Source organism: Barbus barbus (assembly GCF_936440315.1).
Source record: "Barbus barbus genome assembly, chromosome: 6".
NCBI lineage: Eukaryota > Metazoa > Chordata > Actinopteri > Cypriniformes > Cyprinidae > Barbus > Barbus barbus.
This window is the reverse complement of record NC_136734.1, coordinates 2,618,312-2,638,074: the sequence shown is the minus strand read 5'-3', so window position 1 is coordinate 2,638,074 and position 19,763 is coordinate 2,618,312. Positions and strand designations below refer to the sequence as shown.

At 35.4% G+C, this 19,763-nt stretch overlaps 1 protein-coding gene across 3 annotated transcripts in view; it reads left to right on the top strand.

Annotated features, from left to right (window-relative positions):
* Positions 1 to 389: 389 nt before the first annotated feature.
* Positions 390 to 19,763, top strand: part of LOC306871639 (multivesicular body subunit 12B-like) — a 33,189-nt gene continuing 13,815 nt past the window's right edge. For 2 of the 3 annotated variants that reach the window (XM_079419705.1, XM_079419706.1), the window contains exons 1-6: positions 399 to 666; positions 6,753 to 6,875; positions 12,920 to 13,027; positions 14,569 to 14,665; positions 15,052 to 15,181; positions 16,316 to 16,465. In XM_079419705.1, coding sequence (XP_079275831.1) covers positions 6,762 to 6,875; positions 12,920 to 13,027; positions 14,569 to 14,665; positions 15,052 to 15,181; positions 16,316 to 16,465 — 599 coding nt within the window. In that variant the 5' untranslated portion in view covers positions 399 to 666; positions 6,753 to 6,761. Of the gene's footprint in view, positions 884 to 6,752; positions 6,876 to 12,919; positions 13,028 to 14,568; positions 14,666 to 15,051; positions 15,182 to 16,315; positions 16,466 to 19,763 lie in introns of all 3 variants that reach the window. The other variant, XM_079419704.1, reaches the window with a different exon arrangement.

Here is a 19,763-nt window from a genome sequence, read left to right as displayed (position 1 = left end):
AAAATAATTCATTAATTACATGTAAAATCTTATTGGGAAAATATTAAATGTATTATTTATTTATGCATATGTTTTTATTTATTTATGAAAACATATCATGTATTTATTCATTGTAGTCACTTATCTTTTATTATTTATTTATTTTTACACTGTTTTTCTCTAAATGTTTTTGAAAACCCCATGCCTTATATATATATATATATATATATATATATATATATATATATTAAATTTAATTATTTTAAAATAAATTATTAATTTATCACATGCTTAGTTTACCTTCTAAATCTTGAATACTCGAGATTTAATCTAACCTGGACTGTTTTGCATTAGCAATAGTATTGGGCTTTTATTCCGAATATAAAACAGACATTGAATGGCAATCAACTACATCAGCAACACACACACACACACACAGAGAGAGCTACCCCTACCTCCTTTCCTTCTCAGTTTCAGTGACTGGTTGGTAATGGCAGCTGCTGAGGACCCCTCAACCACTCTGGCAATTTAAGGAGAAATGCGTCGTTTAAAATGGATTAAGTCATTAACGGGAATGTCAACAGTCCAGTCGTGAGCTGTAACGACAGACAGAAGAGGATCCAGTGGCGTATATCTTTTCAAACCGCAGCGTCTGTCAGTCTATCTGTGTGAAGTGTATTTGTTTGGGTAAGAGAGACGTCGATTAGCATTAGCGCTGTTAGCTTCGCTGTTGCTTTCGCCTGCCGCTGCTCCTCTCGCGCTCTTCCCGCCGCATTCCGTCCCTCTCCGCCCCGCTCTGCTCTGACGCGCTGCCGAGGCTTCTGCGGCCTGCTGCTACCGCTGTGTGCCGCAGGTCATGAAAAGCTGCTTTTGTCCGAAAAGGAAGGACGCTGTGCATTTTACAGTTAAGTCAATGTGGCGTTTAATGGTTGAAATGCTTTTTGCACAAATTTCGAGAGGAATAAGGAATATTGAGGAAATTTGGGTTAGCTTGTTAGCTTCTCTATGCTAACTATAGAATCTCTATGGAGTCTCCTAGCAACCTGCCGGAGAATGCTAAAGGCTAAAATTGGGCTTCAGCCAAATGATAAAACGCACTATAATGCGAATATTATTTATTCATATCATGGACTCAAGATATTACAACAACGTCAAGATAAGTGGTTAAAAATCTTAAAGAGTTCTGAATTGTTCAGCAGGGTAATAAATGTTGAGTAGTTAATGTTATGGTAAAGAATTGCTTTATGAAATATTACTTGTTTGCTTTGTATCTCGCATAATTTAAACAAAAGCGGAGATATTTTAAGATCGTGGAGTATAAGACTATTATTATGGTGATGCATATTTATTATAGAGAACATTTCTTGTCTACATGGACAATATCTAATCTATATGTTAATTAAATTTATGACATGTAGTATCAGATTTCTGTGCATGATTCAGATGTTATGCAGCTTCTGTTCAATTCATTCAAATCACAAATAGCAAGTGAGAGTGTAAACAGAGGTAATTCCTTAAGAAATAAATGATGCCTTATGATTTGGCTCTTTGGAAACGTTGAAATTGGATTTTCAGATCAGATTAACACTAAAGTGCATAATGAATTTGATAAGGCAAGACCTGAAACTGTCATTTTGTTATCAAATACTCCAGCATTAGTTAGAATAAATGACACATTATAACGGCCAGCCAGAGTCTGAATGCTGCTGTTGTTTGAGAGATATTTGGAGCCCTAGTGGGACCAAGAGCTTCTCCATATTTGTATGACAATTGTGGATGGATGTGTATATTTATTTCTATGTATATTTTTATGGCCTGGATTTATTCCAAATTTGTGTCACTGTTGTTGACTTGTTTCATTTTGAGTCGCACCGTTTTGATTTTATCTCAGAAATGAAACTATCCTATAGTAGTTGTCCTAATGTTAAAACCAGTGTTAATGCATTTGATTCGTTTCCCATGACCGTGTTTGCTTCAGCCACCTGTGCAAACAAACATGTTTTCTTAGAGAGGTGGAGTAAACTTGAACAAGCAATGAAACTAACACATGCAGGGCATGTTTTCCTTCTGGTACAGTTGGGAGAGTAGATCAGATTTTTGCTTGCCCTGTAAATTATTTCCACTGGCCCTGAAGCAAACGTCTTTGTCAACATATTTTTAACATTTACATTTAGCAGCTGATTTGATCCGAAGTCGCATACCAAAGGGTAACAAAAGCAGTTCGTCAAAGAGCCAAAAATATTTGTAATATTATACAGTGCCAGGTTTATTAGACAACTGCATTTTAATGGTTTAATTAAATTTTAATTATCGAAAAGCATTGAATTCACAAAATTATGAATATTTTATATTTATTTTTGGCAAACAAAGTGGGATTTACTGTTAAAATGTACAGTGATTAAGAAAAAGTATGCCGTTCATTTGCACAGAGACATGCAGAACATGCAGATTTTATATCTAAATAGTATTTTTACTGTTTAATGTTCACAGACACTAGTCCATATCGCTTTGATTAATTGTACATGACTTCTTTTTATGTATTCATCCAAAATGTCAAATTCCATGACTTTCTGCATTATAGAGTAAATTCCATTTTTGTGATTGGATTCGATTCCAATCCATGTTTTCCGCATTGTGGAAATCATAGGGCCCTAAATATGCACATCTGCAAGCTGAATTGACAGAAATGCAGCAGTGCTCTGATTGGCTGAATGAAGCTTATGTAAACTGGCCCAAACTTTTCTCATGCTGGCTCCGGGCCATCCTTATTGTTGAGCTCTGAAATATCTTCCAGACAGTGTGTTGACAGTGCCAGCGTCTGTGCCATCTGAGGCTGCTCTGTCCTCCTGGCAGATGAGTGATATGAAAGCAGATCTGCCCCTAATATCTGAAGGGCATCTCAGAGCCTGTCCTGCTCATGTTCCAGGAAGGTTGCATCCATTCTTTATGATAATTGCTTTGGTGTGCATTCAGATATGAATATGCATTATATTTACTGTTTACACGTAGCCTGTTGAAATACCAGTTTAACAATGCATGAATTTTGATACTATGCATGAATTTTGCATCATTGTGATTTATCCAATAGGTCTTTCCGTTCAACCTGTCATTTCCTTTTAATTTTTGGGGTGGGGATAGGAAAAAGCTTATTGGTAATACTAATGTAACTCTCCCTGCATTTGATTGTTTAATAGGGCTATATCGATTCAAGAATATGTCCTGACTGCATCTCATATGTTTACATAGATTTTCGTCTGTCTGAAGAAGTTCAATCTGACTGCAGATGCCCCCTGAATATTGCAGTGCGATTCATATGTTAATTTACATGATGTGCATTGCATGTATTCCAAACAAAATGCATGCATATATAGTGCATATAAGTATAATTGTCAATCATGCCTTGATTGAATATAAAAAGAAAGCTGGCTTTTATGTCAGAAGAGCTTTTTTGGCAGTCTCCTCCACTGACAATAATTTTTTTTCCTGTTGATCGATTATTTGAGGTCTACACCATTCCTTTCAATCCAATTGAAATTTCATTTGGATCATCGGGCATAATCGGATCAATTACAGTGTTTGCGTTAAGGCTTAGTTCAATCTGATTGAACCATCGGTCCGATTCTAAACAGACTATTTTGGTGCATGTCAACATTGCATGAACATCATAGATGAAGTTGAGCCATCAGTCCGATCATAAACTGATTATTTGTGTGCATGTAAACGTAGATATTTACATGTGCATTGCAGGTGTTTACATGAAGACTTTTTAGTCCGCTTATCAATCAGATTATAAGAAGATTAGTAGGTTTCATGTAAATGTAAACACTGTTCATTTTAACACTGATCCAGCTTGGTTTAATCTGGTTAGTAATTAGTGACCGTGCTTGTGGCTTAGTAAAATCAGCACGCTCGTTCTGCTGAATCTTGCTGATTAAACTATTGGAGGCCTGATGTGCACACCGGTAGACCAGCACAGCATTCAAAAACACTGTGTTGCTGACCAGCAATGCTGGCCGTATAAATCATATGCATCATAAAGAGAGGCTCCATATATCAGAATATCAATGAGTTATAAATGACTGACTGGCTCAATAATAATAAATGGATGTTGGACGCGTTCCACCATTTACCTCTCTCCTCGGCTGATGGATTCTGCAAACCTCTTTCAGATCCAGACCACATTTCTGCTAACTTAAGTTTGAAATTGTGGCTTTCATTTTAATTTGGTGTTTGCATTATCTTGCATAGGTAACAAGCCTCCACAAGCTTTCATGATTGTGGTTGCCAGATTTCAGGAGTTTAAATCTGCCAATCAGAGCCTTTTACTTAAATTGATACATTTTCTCCTCAGTGGTTTACTTAATCTTCCCGACCTGGCAACCATGCCACTTAACCATTATCATGCAGCCCTACATCGAACATGCCATCTCCATTATCCCAGTCTTCACTGGTTTGAAGATTTTTGTGGCTCAGAATAGCCTTTTTTGGGGTAAAAGCAGACCAGGTTGGGTACATTATAAGTTGAAAAGGTGTCTATGAAATCTCAGTGTTATCAGTCATTTAGGATGTTTTGCAGCCTTGAAGGTTTTATTCAGAAACTAATTATACAATTTCCTTTCCTGTAAGAACTGCATTCCTTCCCTGTTCACGAATGCAGTCTATTCCTGTTTGGTTTTCTCACTGTCGACTCCAGGGATCATCATGTCACACCTCTTTATAACACTCTCTCTTGGCTCCGGCAGAGTTCTCACATGCTCTCAGTTTGATCTCGCTCTCTTTCTTCGCTGCTGTCTGCTGTTTGCCCTGCTGCAAGCTGCTTCCATGCGCACCAGCGATTTGACACAGCTTCTTTGTGGCTTGTTTGGGAGATCGCGGAGGGCAGGCCCGGTTGCCAAGGTGCCTCCGCAGCGCTTAGCTCCATCCAAAGACTGCGTTTCATTTGTATTCAACTACACAACTCCTCAGATGCTCAAACAAACCCTGACTCCAAATCAGTTGATTTGTGAAGTGTCTCCTGATGAAAACAAACGCAGCATGATGGAGACGTTACCAGAATGCCTCCAGAATGTCTCTTGTGTACATCACACACACAATGTTTCCTCAGCTCTTGTTTAATCTGTTGATCTGTGATCATGCAAGTTCCCCTGTTTACATTTTAGAGGGACGTGCAAGTTCTTGTTCATTATGTGCTTTCAGACGGTCTGGAAGTGTGTTTTCTTATCTCAAAGAGAATAAACAGACTTCATTATCAGAATCTAACTAATTATAATGGTCTTGAATTATGATTTTCTTCCCTTAATGTAGTCAGTGTGTTAGATTAGAGGAGTAGTTGATAAGGAAAGGCTATATAAAGTCTTGCTCGACTGGCTCAGTGTTTCATCCCCACCCTCTTGTGCTTTTCCCACTAGACTCTTTTTCTGTTCTCCAGAACATTGTTCTCTGTTCAAACTTGTCTTGTATACAGTGGCTTGGTTTCATTTGTCAGTTTGTCTTCGTGTTTTGGCGGTGCCGTCATGTTTTATTCTGCTCTGTGTTGTCACGCTGAGATGTATTTGGGTATCCGCTTGTGTAAATGTGAATATTACAGTAAGTGCATTCTCTGAAAAAAGGTACAAAAGCTGTCACTGGGGTAGTATCTTTTCAAAAGTAGCTCTTTTGCACATTGTTTACCCTTAAAAGATGCATATTGCTATATATTAGCACATACAAATTACGTATTAGTACAGACAGCTAAATGACAGCTTTTGTACCTTTTTTTTATTTAATTTTTTTTTTTCTGATTGTTTTGATGTTCAAACACCTTTAATATTGCTAATAAAACCATATAGGCTATATTTGGCATTATTTTATGCTCTAAGAGAACCTTTTAAAGTGCCATCAATGCTGTTGAAGCCTTACGAAATTGAAATTAAAAATTGAATCATGGAAAGTAGTTGTTATACAAGCTTTTGCACTTTTTTAAGTATATAGATGATCTGTGTGTTTGGGTGGTTTTAGACAATTTTATGGAAATATGTGGTAATATGTTGTTGCTTATGATGATTCAATTCATTTGTAATATTATTATTATTATTATTATTATCATCCATTTCCAAATCTTCAAATAAATGTTGAGTTCATGCTGCGGTTTATACAGTGGCCGAGAGAGCTCAACGCATACATTTTATTAATTTTATTTGCAGTGCGTTTCTTTGTTTGGTTTTGTTGTGAGCATTTGCAGCGTGTGTGTTGTTTTCTTAATTTAAGAAAACAGAAAATTTAAGAAAGTTGTTTTCTTAATTTACAGGCATTTTTTTCTATTTGTAGTGCGTTGAGCGCTTTCGGTTACCGTAGGTTTATGTGTCGCAAACAAACATCAGTGAAAACACCTACATTTATCCCAGTGTAAAGTAAGGTTAATTTAATAATAACAGCTTTACATTTTTGCATTGATTGCATGTCAATAGCAACTAAAGGGTTCACAAATAGTAATGTTTTCACTTGTAATTGCTTTCAAGTGAGACCTGTCTCTGCAATTGATCACATTGCAGGTATAATTTTAACAGGTATAATGACAGATAAAAATGACACGGAGTACATTTTACTGAAAAATGGAAATCCCCAGTTCATTCCTATGGGATGTTCTGAGTTGTCGACCGTAACCAAGGGAGGTGGAGTCTAACAAAGAAATACATTCATCTGCTTTTGTAGACAAAACAAACACGGATCCGACATGTTCTGTCAAGTGGTTTGTTGTTTAGCGTGTAAATGTTTTAACGCTCCTGTCTCCTCAGAATTCCTCCATGATGCCTGAGGTGAGGGAACTTTCAGACGCCCTGCCAGAGATGCCCATGGACCCGATCACTGGCGTAGGGGTTGTGGCCTCGAGAAACAGAGCTCCCACCGGCTATGATGTGGTGAGTGTTAGATACAGTACACTCATACAGATAATGTAGAAAGTATTTCCTCCAAAGCATTTGTCAAGAAATTACATATGTTAGGAAGTTCTTCTAGTTCCTTTGGGGTTTGGGTTAGTCCCTATTATGCTGTTTCTACATGAGAAGCTATGGCAGTGTTTAAAAACCTAGTGAGCTGCCCACCTCGAAGGCGTTTTTGTCATAGATAAACATGGGATTTTCAGGGACGTTATGAAGCTAATATTAATATTTTACATTTAGCAGATGCTTTTATCCAAATGAGGAAAAGTTTGGGATCAGTAAGATTTATTCTTTTGGAAGAAATTAAGGCCTGGTTTCACAGACGGGGCTTAGACTAAACCAGGATTAGATCATAGATCAATTAGGACATTTAAGCAATTTTTATAAACATGCTTAGAAAAAAAATCATTACTGGTGTGCATCTTGAGACAAAACAAAGGAACTGATAAAGGCACTGTAAGTTTCTTTCAGTTGAAACAGCTCAGAATTATATTTTAGTCTAGGACTAGGCTTAAGCCTTGTCTGTGAAACCGGGGGTAAGACTTAAGATGCACTAAGTGACTGTAAAATCTTGTATATTGTTGCACATTTAAATAAATACTGTTTTTTATTAATTTCAAAATCCTGAAAAAATGTAGCATGGTTTCCACAAACGTATGAAGCCGCATAACTGCTTTCAACATTGATACTAGTAATAAAGGTTTCTTTTGCAGCAAATCAGCATATTATAATGATTTCTGAAGGATTTCGGGAGAAATTATGCTAAAATTCAGTTTTAAATAGTTATTTGAAATTGTAATATTTCACAATATTACTGTTTGTACCGTATTTTTGACATTAATAAATCTTACTGACACCACTCTCTGGGCACAGATGTGCCTTTTTGTACACAGTATATTCTCAAATAATTCTACCAAAATGTTTGAAACAATATTTATTAATTCACAAGGCAGACTAGCACTATAGTTGATACAAGCAGTGTGATAATCTAATAAATATCAGCAAAATAACCCGATATGTACAGTATCAGTGTATGGCCACCCTAAAATTTTGACTAGATAGCCAGCTCAGTAGGTTTTCAAACACTGTTATTCCAACAATGTACAAAGCAGCTATGTTTATGTCACATTTCAGTCTTATGAGGCACATGGTCTTCACTGATGGGTAAAACAGACTTATTTGAGTGCTGTAACATGGCAAGCCTCGTGGAATTGTTGATATGTAATTCAAGAACGATGTTGGATGTGTTCCACTGGGGTTTTAGAGTTGGTATCAACAAAGAGGCCTATAGATCTGCTCAGTTGCAGAAAACCCCTGATCACGGTGGCCTCAGTTCAAAGGCGTTCACAGGAGAAACTCGATCTGGATGTGGGGCGCTTGTTTTCCCAGCACCCGACTTCAAAATGCACACAGCTTTGCAGGCGAGATCTACGTAATCATACCACCAGAAATGTCTTAGGGGACCAACGAGATGTCTTTAAGAAAGTATTTGCGTGCAGTTTCAGTGTTGTGCTCTATTGTAACATCTGTTTTATTTCGTAAGATCTCCCTGAGACTGTTTTCCCTAAACCTTTTGGGAAAAGGCCACAGCATAGCTTCATGATTAATGATGCACCTCATTAATAGCCCGATGAGAATGTCACTTCACACCCTAGAAAGTACACTTCTGATCACAGGCCCAGCTGCTGACGTTTTGTGCCATTAAAACATTTTTGTACCCTTGCATTTGCATGTTTTTTAGTACAAACTCACACATGATCTGGGTGTACTTTGGCAGCAGAAGAGGCAGCGGGGTTGTTATGTTTCCTTTGGCCGTCCCAGTCATTGTCGTCACTTCAGCGCAGAGCTTAACAATGCTTCCTGTGTGGATTGCGAGAGTGTGTGAAAGCGGGGTCTGTTGATAGCACCCATTCCACCCCCAAACATCTTCTTGAAACACAGAAACACTGTAGTCTACCTGCAAAGCATCAGAGGGAGAGAGTAATCTGTTGTTTCCAGCACTAACAGTGAGCTTCTTTCTGTCTGTTCAGTATCAAACTACAGAAGTCTGAGGTTTGACCCTTGGAGAACCTCTAAAGTCTGAGCTCTTCGCTGACTTTTTTGACTCATCACTTATCAAATATCCTTCCAAGTTGACTTTTAATTGATTAAAGTGAATATGGGTTTTTCTGTTTAGTGTTTACAGTGAAATGCCTTAAAAGATAGGCAAAAATTGTTTCAATAATGATCCAATTAAATTATACATTTGTCTAAATATTATGAATCTTATGAGGGTTCTAGGCCTGTGCATCACTAATGATAAATTTAGTCAATTAATGGTGCATTTAAAACCAATTTGGGGTTATTATTATTATTAATATACTTGGTTTTGAAAACGCCATTAATTAGCTAAATTTAATAAAAAAACAATTTAATACAATTTTTTTTTATTTTTAACAAAAAAAAAAACTGAATAAAAAATATTTTAGAACCCTAGAATTATTATAGCCAAGTACAATAATAATCAGGGCTCCAGACAAAAAAATCGAGTAAGGAGCCATTGGCTCCTATAAAAGAAAAACTTAGGCGCCAAATTATTTTTTTAGGTGCCACAGAATAAAAGTGGTTTATTTTATTATTATCATTTTATTTTTCCCCCCTATTTTAACATTTCAATCATTTTGTCATGTGTTTATGTCTTATCTTTACTAGGCTTTATCAGCATTTTAATCCATCTTGTAGATGATCAGGTCGACCGGGGGACTAAGGTTCACTTAAAGTGTTAATTAAATGTATTTTACAACTTGAAATATACAGTCACAAAGAATTGTTTGTTACACAGAATCTGTACCAATATCATGGACCATAACCATAAGTATCACTTGGCAACTGAGTGCAGTGCATCCTATAAATGTTGTCAGATCTTTCACACATTCAGTCTGTTTTTCTTCATTAGTAAAATGCAATTTTATAGGAGTTGAATCATGTACAACAGAATAAGTAAAAATAATATGCAACAGCGCATAAATATAGCAAACCGCTCCTCTTTATAGTTATTTTTCTAGCTGACTGATGAGTTTATGGACACTGAGTGGTTATTCTGAGGTAAATGTATTACAATGCAATGTTTACAAGCTTTATACATTTCCTCAGTTTGAAACACTGAATGAGTTGTACACTGAATGAGTACAACAGTAAGTTGTACTATAGGCTTTCTTATTGCCCACCTTTTGATCATGTTCATTTCATACTATAGTAGTAAATCGAAATATATAATGGGTTCACTTGCTGCTTTAACTGAGGTGCTAAAGAGATCGCGCCTGAGCATTAAGTGCGATACTCTCCGCTCGCGCGATCCGGACGCATACACGGACCGTGTGGACTCGGGGTGCTGGTGTTTATATTACCCAAAGTGTGCGCTTGTGGTCCGCATTAAAGAGCACCCAAACCGCATCATTTGAATTTCGTAGCATTTTAAAGCTGATACTTTGTTTATTAAAAAGTAAGACAGCACAAAGCTTTTTGCGATTACTGGATGGCAAGTGCGCTTCAAATAACAGGAAGTCTATGCATTAACAGAACACAGCATATAGACTAAGATCTCGATAAGAAGATCTGTGATATTGAAATTAGCTGATAATTAATAAAATTATCCATTGCTTTCATTGACGTGAACTCCGTTATATTTGCATATGAAGCGGGAATTGAAGAACGGATTTATATCCGTTTTGCGAAGACACATTTATGTGGCCAAGTGTAAATGGGGAAACGTTTTAACAAATCATATAGATATCCGATCAGAGAAAATGCATGAAGTGACCAGGTGTAAACAGGCCCTTTCAGGTCTCTCTCACTGCGTTCAGCAGACTGTGTGCGGCAGAGACGAGGACTGTTTGAAACTCTTTTCAGTAAAACTTTGATGCGCATCGTCTTATGTAAGTTTAATAGTGAACATAACAAAAGATGTGAGCGCAAAACAATCGGGAAAAAAGTCCTTTCATGCAAATTATATATAGTCGCCAGTGGCGACCTCAGCAAAAACTTCACTCGCAAATTAATATTTTTGGTCGCAAATGCGACCATTTTAGTCGCAGTTTGGAGCCCTGATAATGAATGCTGTGAAATGAATAAACAAGGGAATAAACAATGAATAAATTCCATGAAATTAGTCCCAATGTTTGAAAAGCAATTTTACCATTTTATTACAACAGGAAACAGGAAATACAGATTTTAGATTCAGATTGTTTTATCAAGCCTTGACGTTACCTTTAATCCTGCTCTTACCCGCTAGCCTTGAATGTATGTTTCCTTATTTTTTTTTGTGTTTGTTTTACTACTATGGCATGATGCTATGAGCTCTGACCTGGAAAAAATGAGGGCAGCAAGTTGTATCACAATGCCAAGCAGGTAATCGGCGGAGACAATCTTTTAGGATCTTTACAGTGGGGTCTATACAATGTGAAATTGTTTTTGCATAAATTTGTTTTTAAAAATGCAAATTATATCATTTGAATTAAAATTAAAAATTAGGTTAATTTATTATTTTTGTCATTTATAAATTATTATCTGCATTAGAATGTGAGTGAAAAATTTTATTGAAAATTGACTTGAATTTGAGAATGTCTCAGTATTTGTATTGTGTCTGTTTTGCTTTAATGACAGCAGAACTGAAGCTACATGAACATGTTCTCCAGCATGATTTGAGATTTTTCAAAGAGCATCTTGAGCTTTAACAAAAGCAAGAACATCTAAATTAATTCACATGGTCAGGGTCACATTTCCTTACATTTCAGTTACTTCATTTCAGAAGAATCTGAAATATTCCTTATTAATTTCTTCAACTTTTCTAATTCCAGTTTAAATAAAAAAACTATATATATATATATATATATATATATATATATATTAAAAAAGAGAAAAAATCCCTAATTTCAGGTCTTAGACATTTGGATCCATTTGGACAATGTATATCCCTCAGACTTATTTCCTGTGTATTCTCTTGTTGTATTTTATCTCATATTATACTCTTATCCTCATGCTGTTTCGTCTGTCCAGAGGAGGACTGACCCTCCGACTGAGCTTGTTTCTCCCAAAGTTTTTTTTTTCTCCTTATTTGTCACTGATGGAGTTTGGGTTCCTTGCCGCTGTTACCTTTTGGCTTGCTTAGTTGGGGACACTTAGTATTTGGCAATATTTCAACTTGATTGCACAGAAACTGTTGGAAGAGAACTGAACTGAACTGAATGAACACATCACTGAATCGGCGATCAACAATGAAGTGACATTAACTGAACAATTTACTCTATAGCTGCTTTACAGCAGAATTGAATTTTGTAAGCATTATTGAAACATTATTTTCTTGTTTAACGCTGTAAAGCTTCTTTGACACAATCTATTGTATAAAGTGCTATATAAATAAAGGTAAAAATTGGTATACAACATATTTGGTGTATAAATGAGTGCATTTTCATGTCCAATCCGAAGACTTAATGCTGAGTCATTTCAGACGGCAGTCTTTCCGTAACACTGGTGTCAAGTCTAGCTGCTCAGTGTTTGTGATGTTTGCCGAGTGGGCGGGCAGGGCGGCTGTTTGTGTGGGCAGCTCAAGCTGTTAATTGAGCAATCATGCGTGTAGACCGCTGTTGAGATGGACATCAGACTGAGAACTGCACTATACAGCTAGCGCTAACCAGCTTTTAGATACATAACTTCTCAAAAAGGTTTTAATAGCCATTCTAAGAGGGTAGGAATTTCCCAGAAGCCCTTATGAAGCTAATTAAAGTACATTATAAATGACCAGCCTACTTTAGAATCCTTAATTAGGGACACTTTTTCGACTAAATCAGGGCTATTTTCCGATTATTATTAATGTAAATGAAAGTTTTGTGATGTATTGGCTGCTGTACTGCATGAATTATAATTTTTTTCTTTAAGAAGTTCTTTACTCAGATAAACCAAAAGAATCAAACCAGTTACCTTCAGCACATTGGGGAAAAACACTTTTATAATACTTAAATCAAATCAAATCTTTTCATTCTTTGTAGGTTGCACAAACCACAGATGGGATTGATGCAGACTTGTGGAAAGACGGTCTGTTCAAATCCAAGGTGACCCGCTATCTGTGCTTCACCAGGGCTTTCTCCAAAGAGAACGTGAGTCATTTCTTCAGCTCTTTATTAGATACCTAAGGAGGTTTCTTTGAAGTGTGGTTACAAGTAACAAATTGATACTTCTAGTCCTAGATGCTGATTCATTAATGCAGCGTTCCTGCGATGCTTCTAGACGGATGCTTAATCATTTCCTTAATATAAAAAACATTTTAATTAAAATTTACGTCCTTAATATTTATTGCTTGTTTCTGTTTTTTTATTATTATATTTCATATTTATTTTTATGATTTTTTATTTTATTTTATCATTAAGGCACTTGAGACATGCCTAACAACACCCTGCAGTACTGAGTTACTTCAGTCTGAAGGCCAAAAAATGAAGGATGTTTAAAAGATCCAGAACAAGCTCATGCTGGAGTGTTTATATATTGTAATATGTTGCTGGAGTTGAGGAGCTCACTGTAATGTGTCACAGGATCTCATCTATTTGTTTTTTTATATACAATTTGTTTTTGTTCATGAAAACAAAGCTGTTTCCGCTTGTGCCGTCCCTGCGGTGTTTAGATTCATTCTTCTTTCTTGGACAAACCTCAAGCAGGAAGAATTTTGCAACAATGTTCATGGTATTATTTTTTCCCATTTAAATGTTTAGTGGTTCAATAGCTGTTGTTTATTGTAAAATTTAGTCTCGATGAAGTCATACAGCAGAGCATTTTGACAGAAAAAAAAAATCTTGGGAAAAAACACAGGACATCCTGTATTGAATTGTTATATGGCAAGTATAAAGCCATGTAAAACAATCCAGTACAAACTCAAAATAAATAAATAACAAATTATGAAATTATACTTTGACAAGACTGTTAGAATTTATACAATTTATTTTGTTAAATCGATGCATTGTGATGCATCTGTAATGAACATATGACTGTCAGTGTTTACACATCAACACCTATTTAGTGCCTTGAACTGCCCTGATATGACAATATACACTGTTAAAAAACTTAAACGTTTAAGGCAACCAGCTTCAGCAGATTTTTGAGTTTTCTCAACTTCTTGTTTTAGGTTTATACAACAAAAAGTCAAAGTTTTTCTTTAAAAATCTGCTTAAGCTAGTTGCCTTAAACTTTTAAGTTCTCTCAACTTTTGATTTTTTAAAGCATTGTAAAAAAAAAAGAATAAATAAAAAGTTAAACCAACTTAAAAAGTTTAAGACAACCAGCTTCCGTAGGTTTTTGAGTTTTCTCAACCGCTTGTGTTTAAACAACAAAAAGTTGAAATTTCCTAAAAAATAATTTGAGAAAACTCAAAAATCTGCTGAAGCTGGTTGCCTTAAAGTTGGCTCAACTTTTTTTATACACTTTAATCACCTTTATACAAAACAGATTGTGCCAAAGCTGCTTTCCAGTGTTAAACAGGAAAATAGTTTATGCAATTCCTCCTCGGTGTAAACTATGCTGTTTTGAAAGTAACAAACATCCTGTTTTATAGTTCTAATGTTCATTCCTAAAGCATGCAAACAAGGGCACCAGTAGACATGTTGTCTGTTCACATTCCCCTATATGTGCTTCCTGTGTCTCTCCACAGAGTCATTTAGGAAATGTGCTCGTAGACATGAAGCTCATCGACATCAAGGACACGCTGCCTGTGGGATTCATTCCCATTCAGGAAACTGTGGACACACGTAAGCGCCGCCCATATCTCCGCTCATTCATTTACTGCATTCTCCAGCAATTTCAGCCTGAACACTGCAGCTGCATCTTTAAAACTATATTTTGATGTTAGTTGATATGCATTGTTATAGCTTTAATAAACCAGTGACACTCCAGACTGGCGTTAAAAGGAGTTTGTTTTCCACTAATGTATTTTCTTTTACGGATGCAGCCTGATATGTGGCGTTAAGAAGCTTGTGGATTTAGTTTCTTGTGTTAAATAATTAATCGATTGTGTGAAACGATCCTCTTTTAATTCCAGCGCTGACCTCGTTCTGTCTTTTTTCTCTTTCTATTGTAAACTCCATCTCCCTTTCACTTTCTTCAACATGTCCTGTTCCTCTCTTTCTCTCTTCAGAGGAGCCGGCGTTCAGGAAGAGGAGGTTATGTATTAAATTCATCCCGAGGGACTCCACTGAAGCTGCCATCTGTGATATCCGTATCTTGGGACGCTCTAAACAAGCCCCACCACAGTATACGTTCATTGGGTCAGTTACGTCACACAAAGTCTCTATACACTAGACTGTCCTACTAATATTTAAGAACATTTTGTTAATATTCAGTGAGAAAATTATTTGTATTCTGTAGATGGGCAATAGGCAATATATCAAATATTAGTTGTACTTGGGATGATTTTTATTGACAGTATAAAATTAAACAACATTAGTGTTACCTAACAGCTTTATATTTAGTCAGTGAAATTTTCAAAAGAAGTCACCAAATTTTGTATGAATTTAAATCTTTTAAAGTGCGTGTAGACCTGTGTGTGTGTGTGTATATATATATATATATATATATATGTATGTAATATATATTTTTTTAACTTCCAGTACTTCTTTCTAATCTAACTTTGTAAATTAAGGTTTCTTTAGGGTGGAAAATAATTATTTTAAACAATATATTAAACGATAAACAATTATATTATTTTATATTATATTTTATGTAGTTCCATTAATATTTTTTCCCAATATATATTTCCTCAAAATATTTATATATTTTAATAATAATAATGTTTAATAGATATTAATATAAATACTATTTATTTCATATGTTATTTTAATGTTTGTGTATGAAGAGTTTATTTGCAAAAACGGATAAGTCTGTTTTTTTATTTATGTTATGTTTTATTGTGTTAGTTAGCTGTATTTTTTTTAGTTGTTTTTTAACCTAATCAAAATAACCCAACTCCAGTTTGATTGAGATTAATTGGAATTCACAATGAAAAACATGATTTTTGAAAATTGTTAAAAACGGAGCAAATAAACTCTTCATATGTTAATAATAGTTTAACTATTTATTTTTTTTATAGTATTTTACTTCTGTCATTAAACATTTCTAATTTAACTTTGTAAATGATGGTTTCTCTGGTTACCATTTTTATTAATGTTTTTGAATTTAAAATGTTTTACTTTTACTTTCTCTATATTCAACATCTTTAATATATTGTCTGAGGCCGGAATTGATTAAGACACCATTGTTTTGACTTGTCTTTCTCAACCTGCGATATCTGTGAATCTCTGGCTGTATTTTGAGATCCGATAAGCACTCGCTGTGTTTTGTGTTTCCGGGTGATGGAGTGGTTCTAGTTTGGTGGAATGATTTAATTCTGTATTTCCTCACAGAGAGCTGAACAATATGGGGATCTGGTACCGTATGGGAAAGGTGCCACGGGCCCAGGACTCTTCACCTGTACAGAACAACTCCACAACCAACAACACCAATAACATCCAGACTGTCACCAACAACTCCACTCCAGCGCCAGTCTTGCCCAAGTACGTGTTTGTGATGTCTGAGGAAGTGTGAACTGCATTTGTTGCAACAGCTGCGGAATAGAAAGAGTGACTAAGACGAACCGAAAGAAGGAAGGGTAAAAACACTTTGTTAAAGGGTTAGTTCAACTAAAAATGAAAATTAGTCCATGATTTACTCACCCTCAAGACATTCTAGGTGTATATGACTTTCTTCTTTCAGACGAATCCAATCAGAGTTATATTAAAAAAATATCCTTGCTCTTCCAAGCTTTAGAATGGCATGGGTTTGTGTTTTTGTTTTGCTTGGATGAGCAAGGACAATTTTTATAATAATGATGACGATAACGACAATGGATTCGTCTGAGAGAAGAAAGTCATATACACCTAGGATGCCATGGGCTAATTTTCATTTTTGGGTGAACTAACCCTTTAATAGGCAGGTCCAGCACAGCATTCCTTATATTCTGGAATAAATTAGTTGTGGTCTGTTAGGAATTCCCATATAGTTCACAGCTGCGCTTGTAGTCGTACTAACAGGCAAAATATTCAATTCACTAGCTGAATCCTAAGTCAGCATGACATTGCAATTTACACTCCTCACAGGGTCAGTTCCTAATGGATAAAACTGAATCCCGACAAGTCGTGTTAATAAGCTCATGCTTGTGCTGTCATAATCATGGCGATTCAAAAGTTTGAGGTTGGTCAGATTTTTTTGTTGTTTTTAAAGTCTCTTCTGCTCACCAAGGCTGCATTTTATTTGATCAAAAATGAAATATTATTACAATTCAAAATAGCTGTTTTCTATTTGAATATATTTTAAAATGTAATTTATTATTGTGATTCAAAGATGAATTTTCAGCAGCTTCAGTGTCACATGATCCTTCAGAAATCATTCTAATATGCTGATTCTAATTATCTATAATTTATCTTATTATCTGTTTTTGCTGCTAAATATTTCAATATTAACTGACCCGTTTTATTTCAGAATTCTTTGAATAGAATGATGAGTAGAATCTTTTGTAATATTATAATGTCACTTTTGATTAATTTAATGCATCCCTGCTGAATAAGCGTATTAAAATAAGCAAATAAATCCTGTTTTCCATGATATAACTGGACTAATGAAACTATTTAGAGTGTTTTCGCATGCTACACTTGTGTAAAATGTGTACGCTTTCTCCCATACTTGATGTTTATGGGCTTGTTCGTGTCTCAGGGTTTTGTACGCCCCAGGTGTTTCTCCGACACAACTGGGAAGTGTCTGTTCCAGCTGTTTCCCCCTCACGGTTTCCTCTCTGTCTGTCTGCTCTCTTGATACTGTCCGTTCGTGATCTTATTATATATAACAGGATACAACTGTAGTCAAGTCACAGAAGCAGAAATGCATCTCAATGAGGCAGTGGCCATCTCATCTGTGGCCCTGAAACACATGTCTGGACTCTTTCTCACAGCATTGCACAACGATTCAAGGGTCGTATCATGGAAAACACTATCTTTCTTTTCTGGCAGAAAAAAAAAGCATACAAAAAGTAGAAGAAGATAGATTAATCATTTGACTGTTTGACGAATGGCAGTGTGGACTACACCAGTCTGTGGATGTTAGCCAGTCATAACAGCTGTTATTTACAAATCGAAATCTAAAACTGGAAATGATCTTGTAAAACTAAATTTAGTGCAAGAAACCCAGACTAACATAAGGGAACTTCTCGTTCCTGTAGTGGAGACTAGAAAGTCTGTGATATCAGTCAGTGATATATTATATGTTATATTATTAATACTGTTATTCAGCAAGCATGCCTTACATTGTTGAAAAATGACTAAAAAACTTTATAATGTTGCAAAAGATTTCTGTTTCCAATAAATGTGTATATATATATATATATATATATATATATCAAAGAATCTTGAAAAAAATGCAGAAATTTAGGGTTTTCACAAAAGTATGAAACCGCACAAATTGCTAATAACCACAAATGTTTCTTGAGCAGCACATCAGCATAAGAATGATTTCTGAAGGACCATGTGACACTAAAGACTGGAGTAATGATGCTGAAAATACAGCTTTGCATCACAGGAATAAATGACATTTTAAAATATATTTAAATAGAAAATGGGTATTTTAAATTCCAATAATATTTCTCAATAGTACTGTTTTACTGTATTTTTGATCACATGAATGAAGCAGAAGAGACTTCTTATCGAACCACAAACTTTTGAATAGGAAACGTTTTAATGCTATGTGTTCAAGCACTATTCCAGACAGCTATCTTTTCCAAATGACAAAGGGAGAATATCAGCAGTCCAAGACCACCAAATTCTATTCATATACAGTTGCTTTGTTCCTCGTGATTTGTGGAGTTTCCCTTGCAGCTGCCAGCAGAACACACACAGTAGATACTGAAAACATCAACTGGGTAGAGCATGTGTCATGTGTGCGGTGACTTAGTCATGTTATGAGTGTGTTTAATGGTGGGTGTTTCCCATAAAGCCTACAGCATTCTCCTGTTAATGAGTGGATCTGTGGTAAATGCACAGCTTTATTTGAGTGTGTGCTAACAGCAGTTATGTGTAATCGCAAAAAATCGAGTTTCTAATGCATAATATTAGTGAGGATATGCAGAACTACATTTCCAAGTAGTTAGTTCAAATTAGTTCCCTGAACTAGTGGTTCATTGAAGCTCCAACCCTGATCGGACACGTTTCTTAGGGGGAATTTGCATAAAATATGTTCTGCCCATTGTTGTCATTAACAAAACCTAGTAAAATACATTTTCTATTTCTAATCTATTCAATTTTTCTATTTAAAAAAAATTATTAATTGAAAAAAAGATCAAATATAAGTATAAGATGAAAACTAAACCGAAAAGAGAGAGAATTGCCTTGGCAACTAACTGAAATAAAATAAGTGAAAGTAAAATAAGTTGAAGTGCTAAAATTACAAACAGAAATAAAAATAAATTATAGCTTAAATTGAAATATTTAAAAAATCTAATGAATTACAAAATTACTAAAACTTAAAGATCAAAATGAAAACATAAAATTAAAGCTTATTCAAAATATCAATGAAAAAACAAAAACATTGGTTCTTGCATGAAAAAAAAAAACAGCTATATGGAACGCAACAATTTTTTTATTTTTTTTTTAATCAGTTGGTATTTTTAGCTTGTCTTGCCATTATAAAACACAACACTCGTGACAGGATGCGTAAGATGTGCACAATGACCAAAGACATTTTTCTGAGCGGTTTTTACTTTGCAAGCTATCTTACAGCTAAAGCAAAGCACGTTGTTTGGTGTGCTATTTAAAGAACCGCCACTCA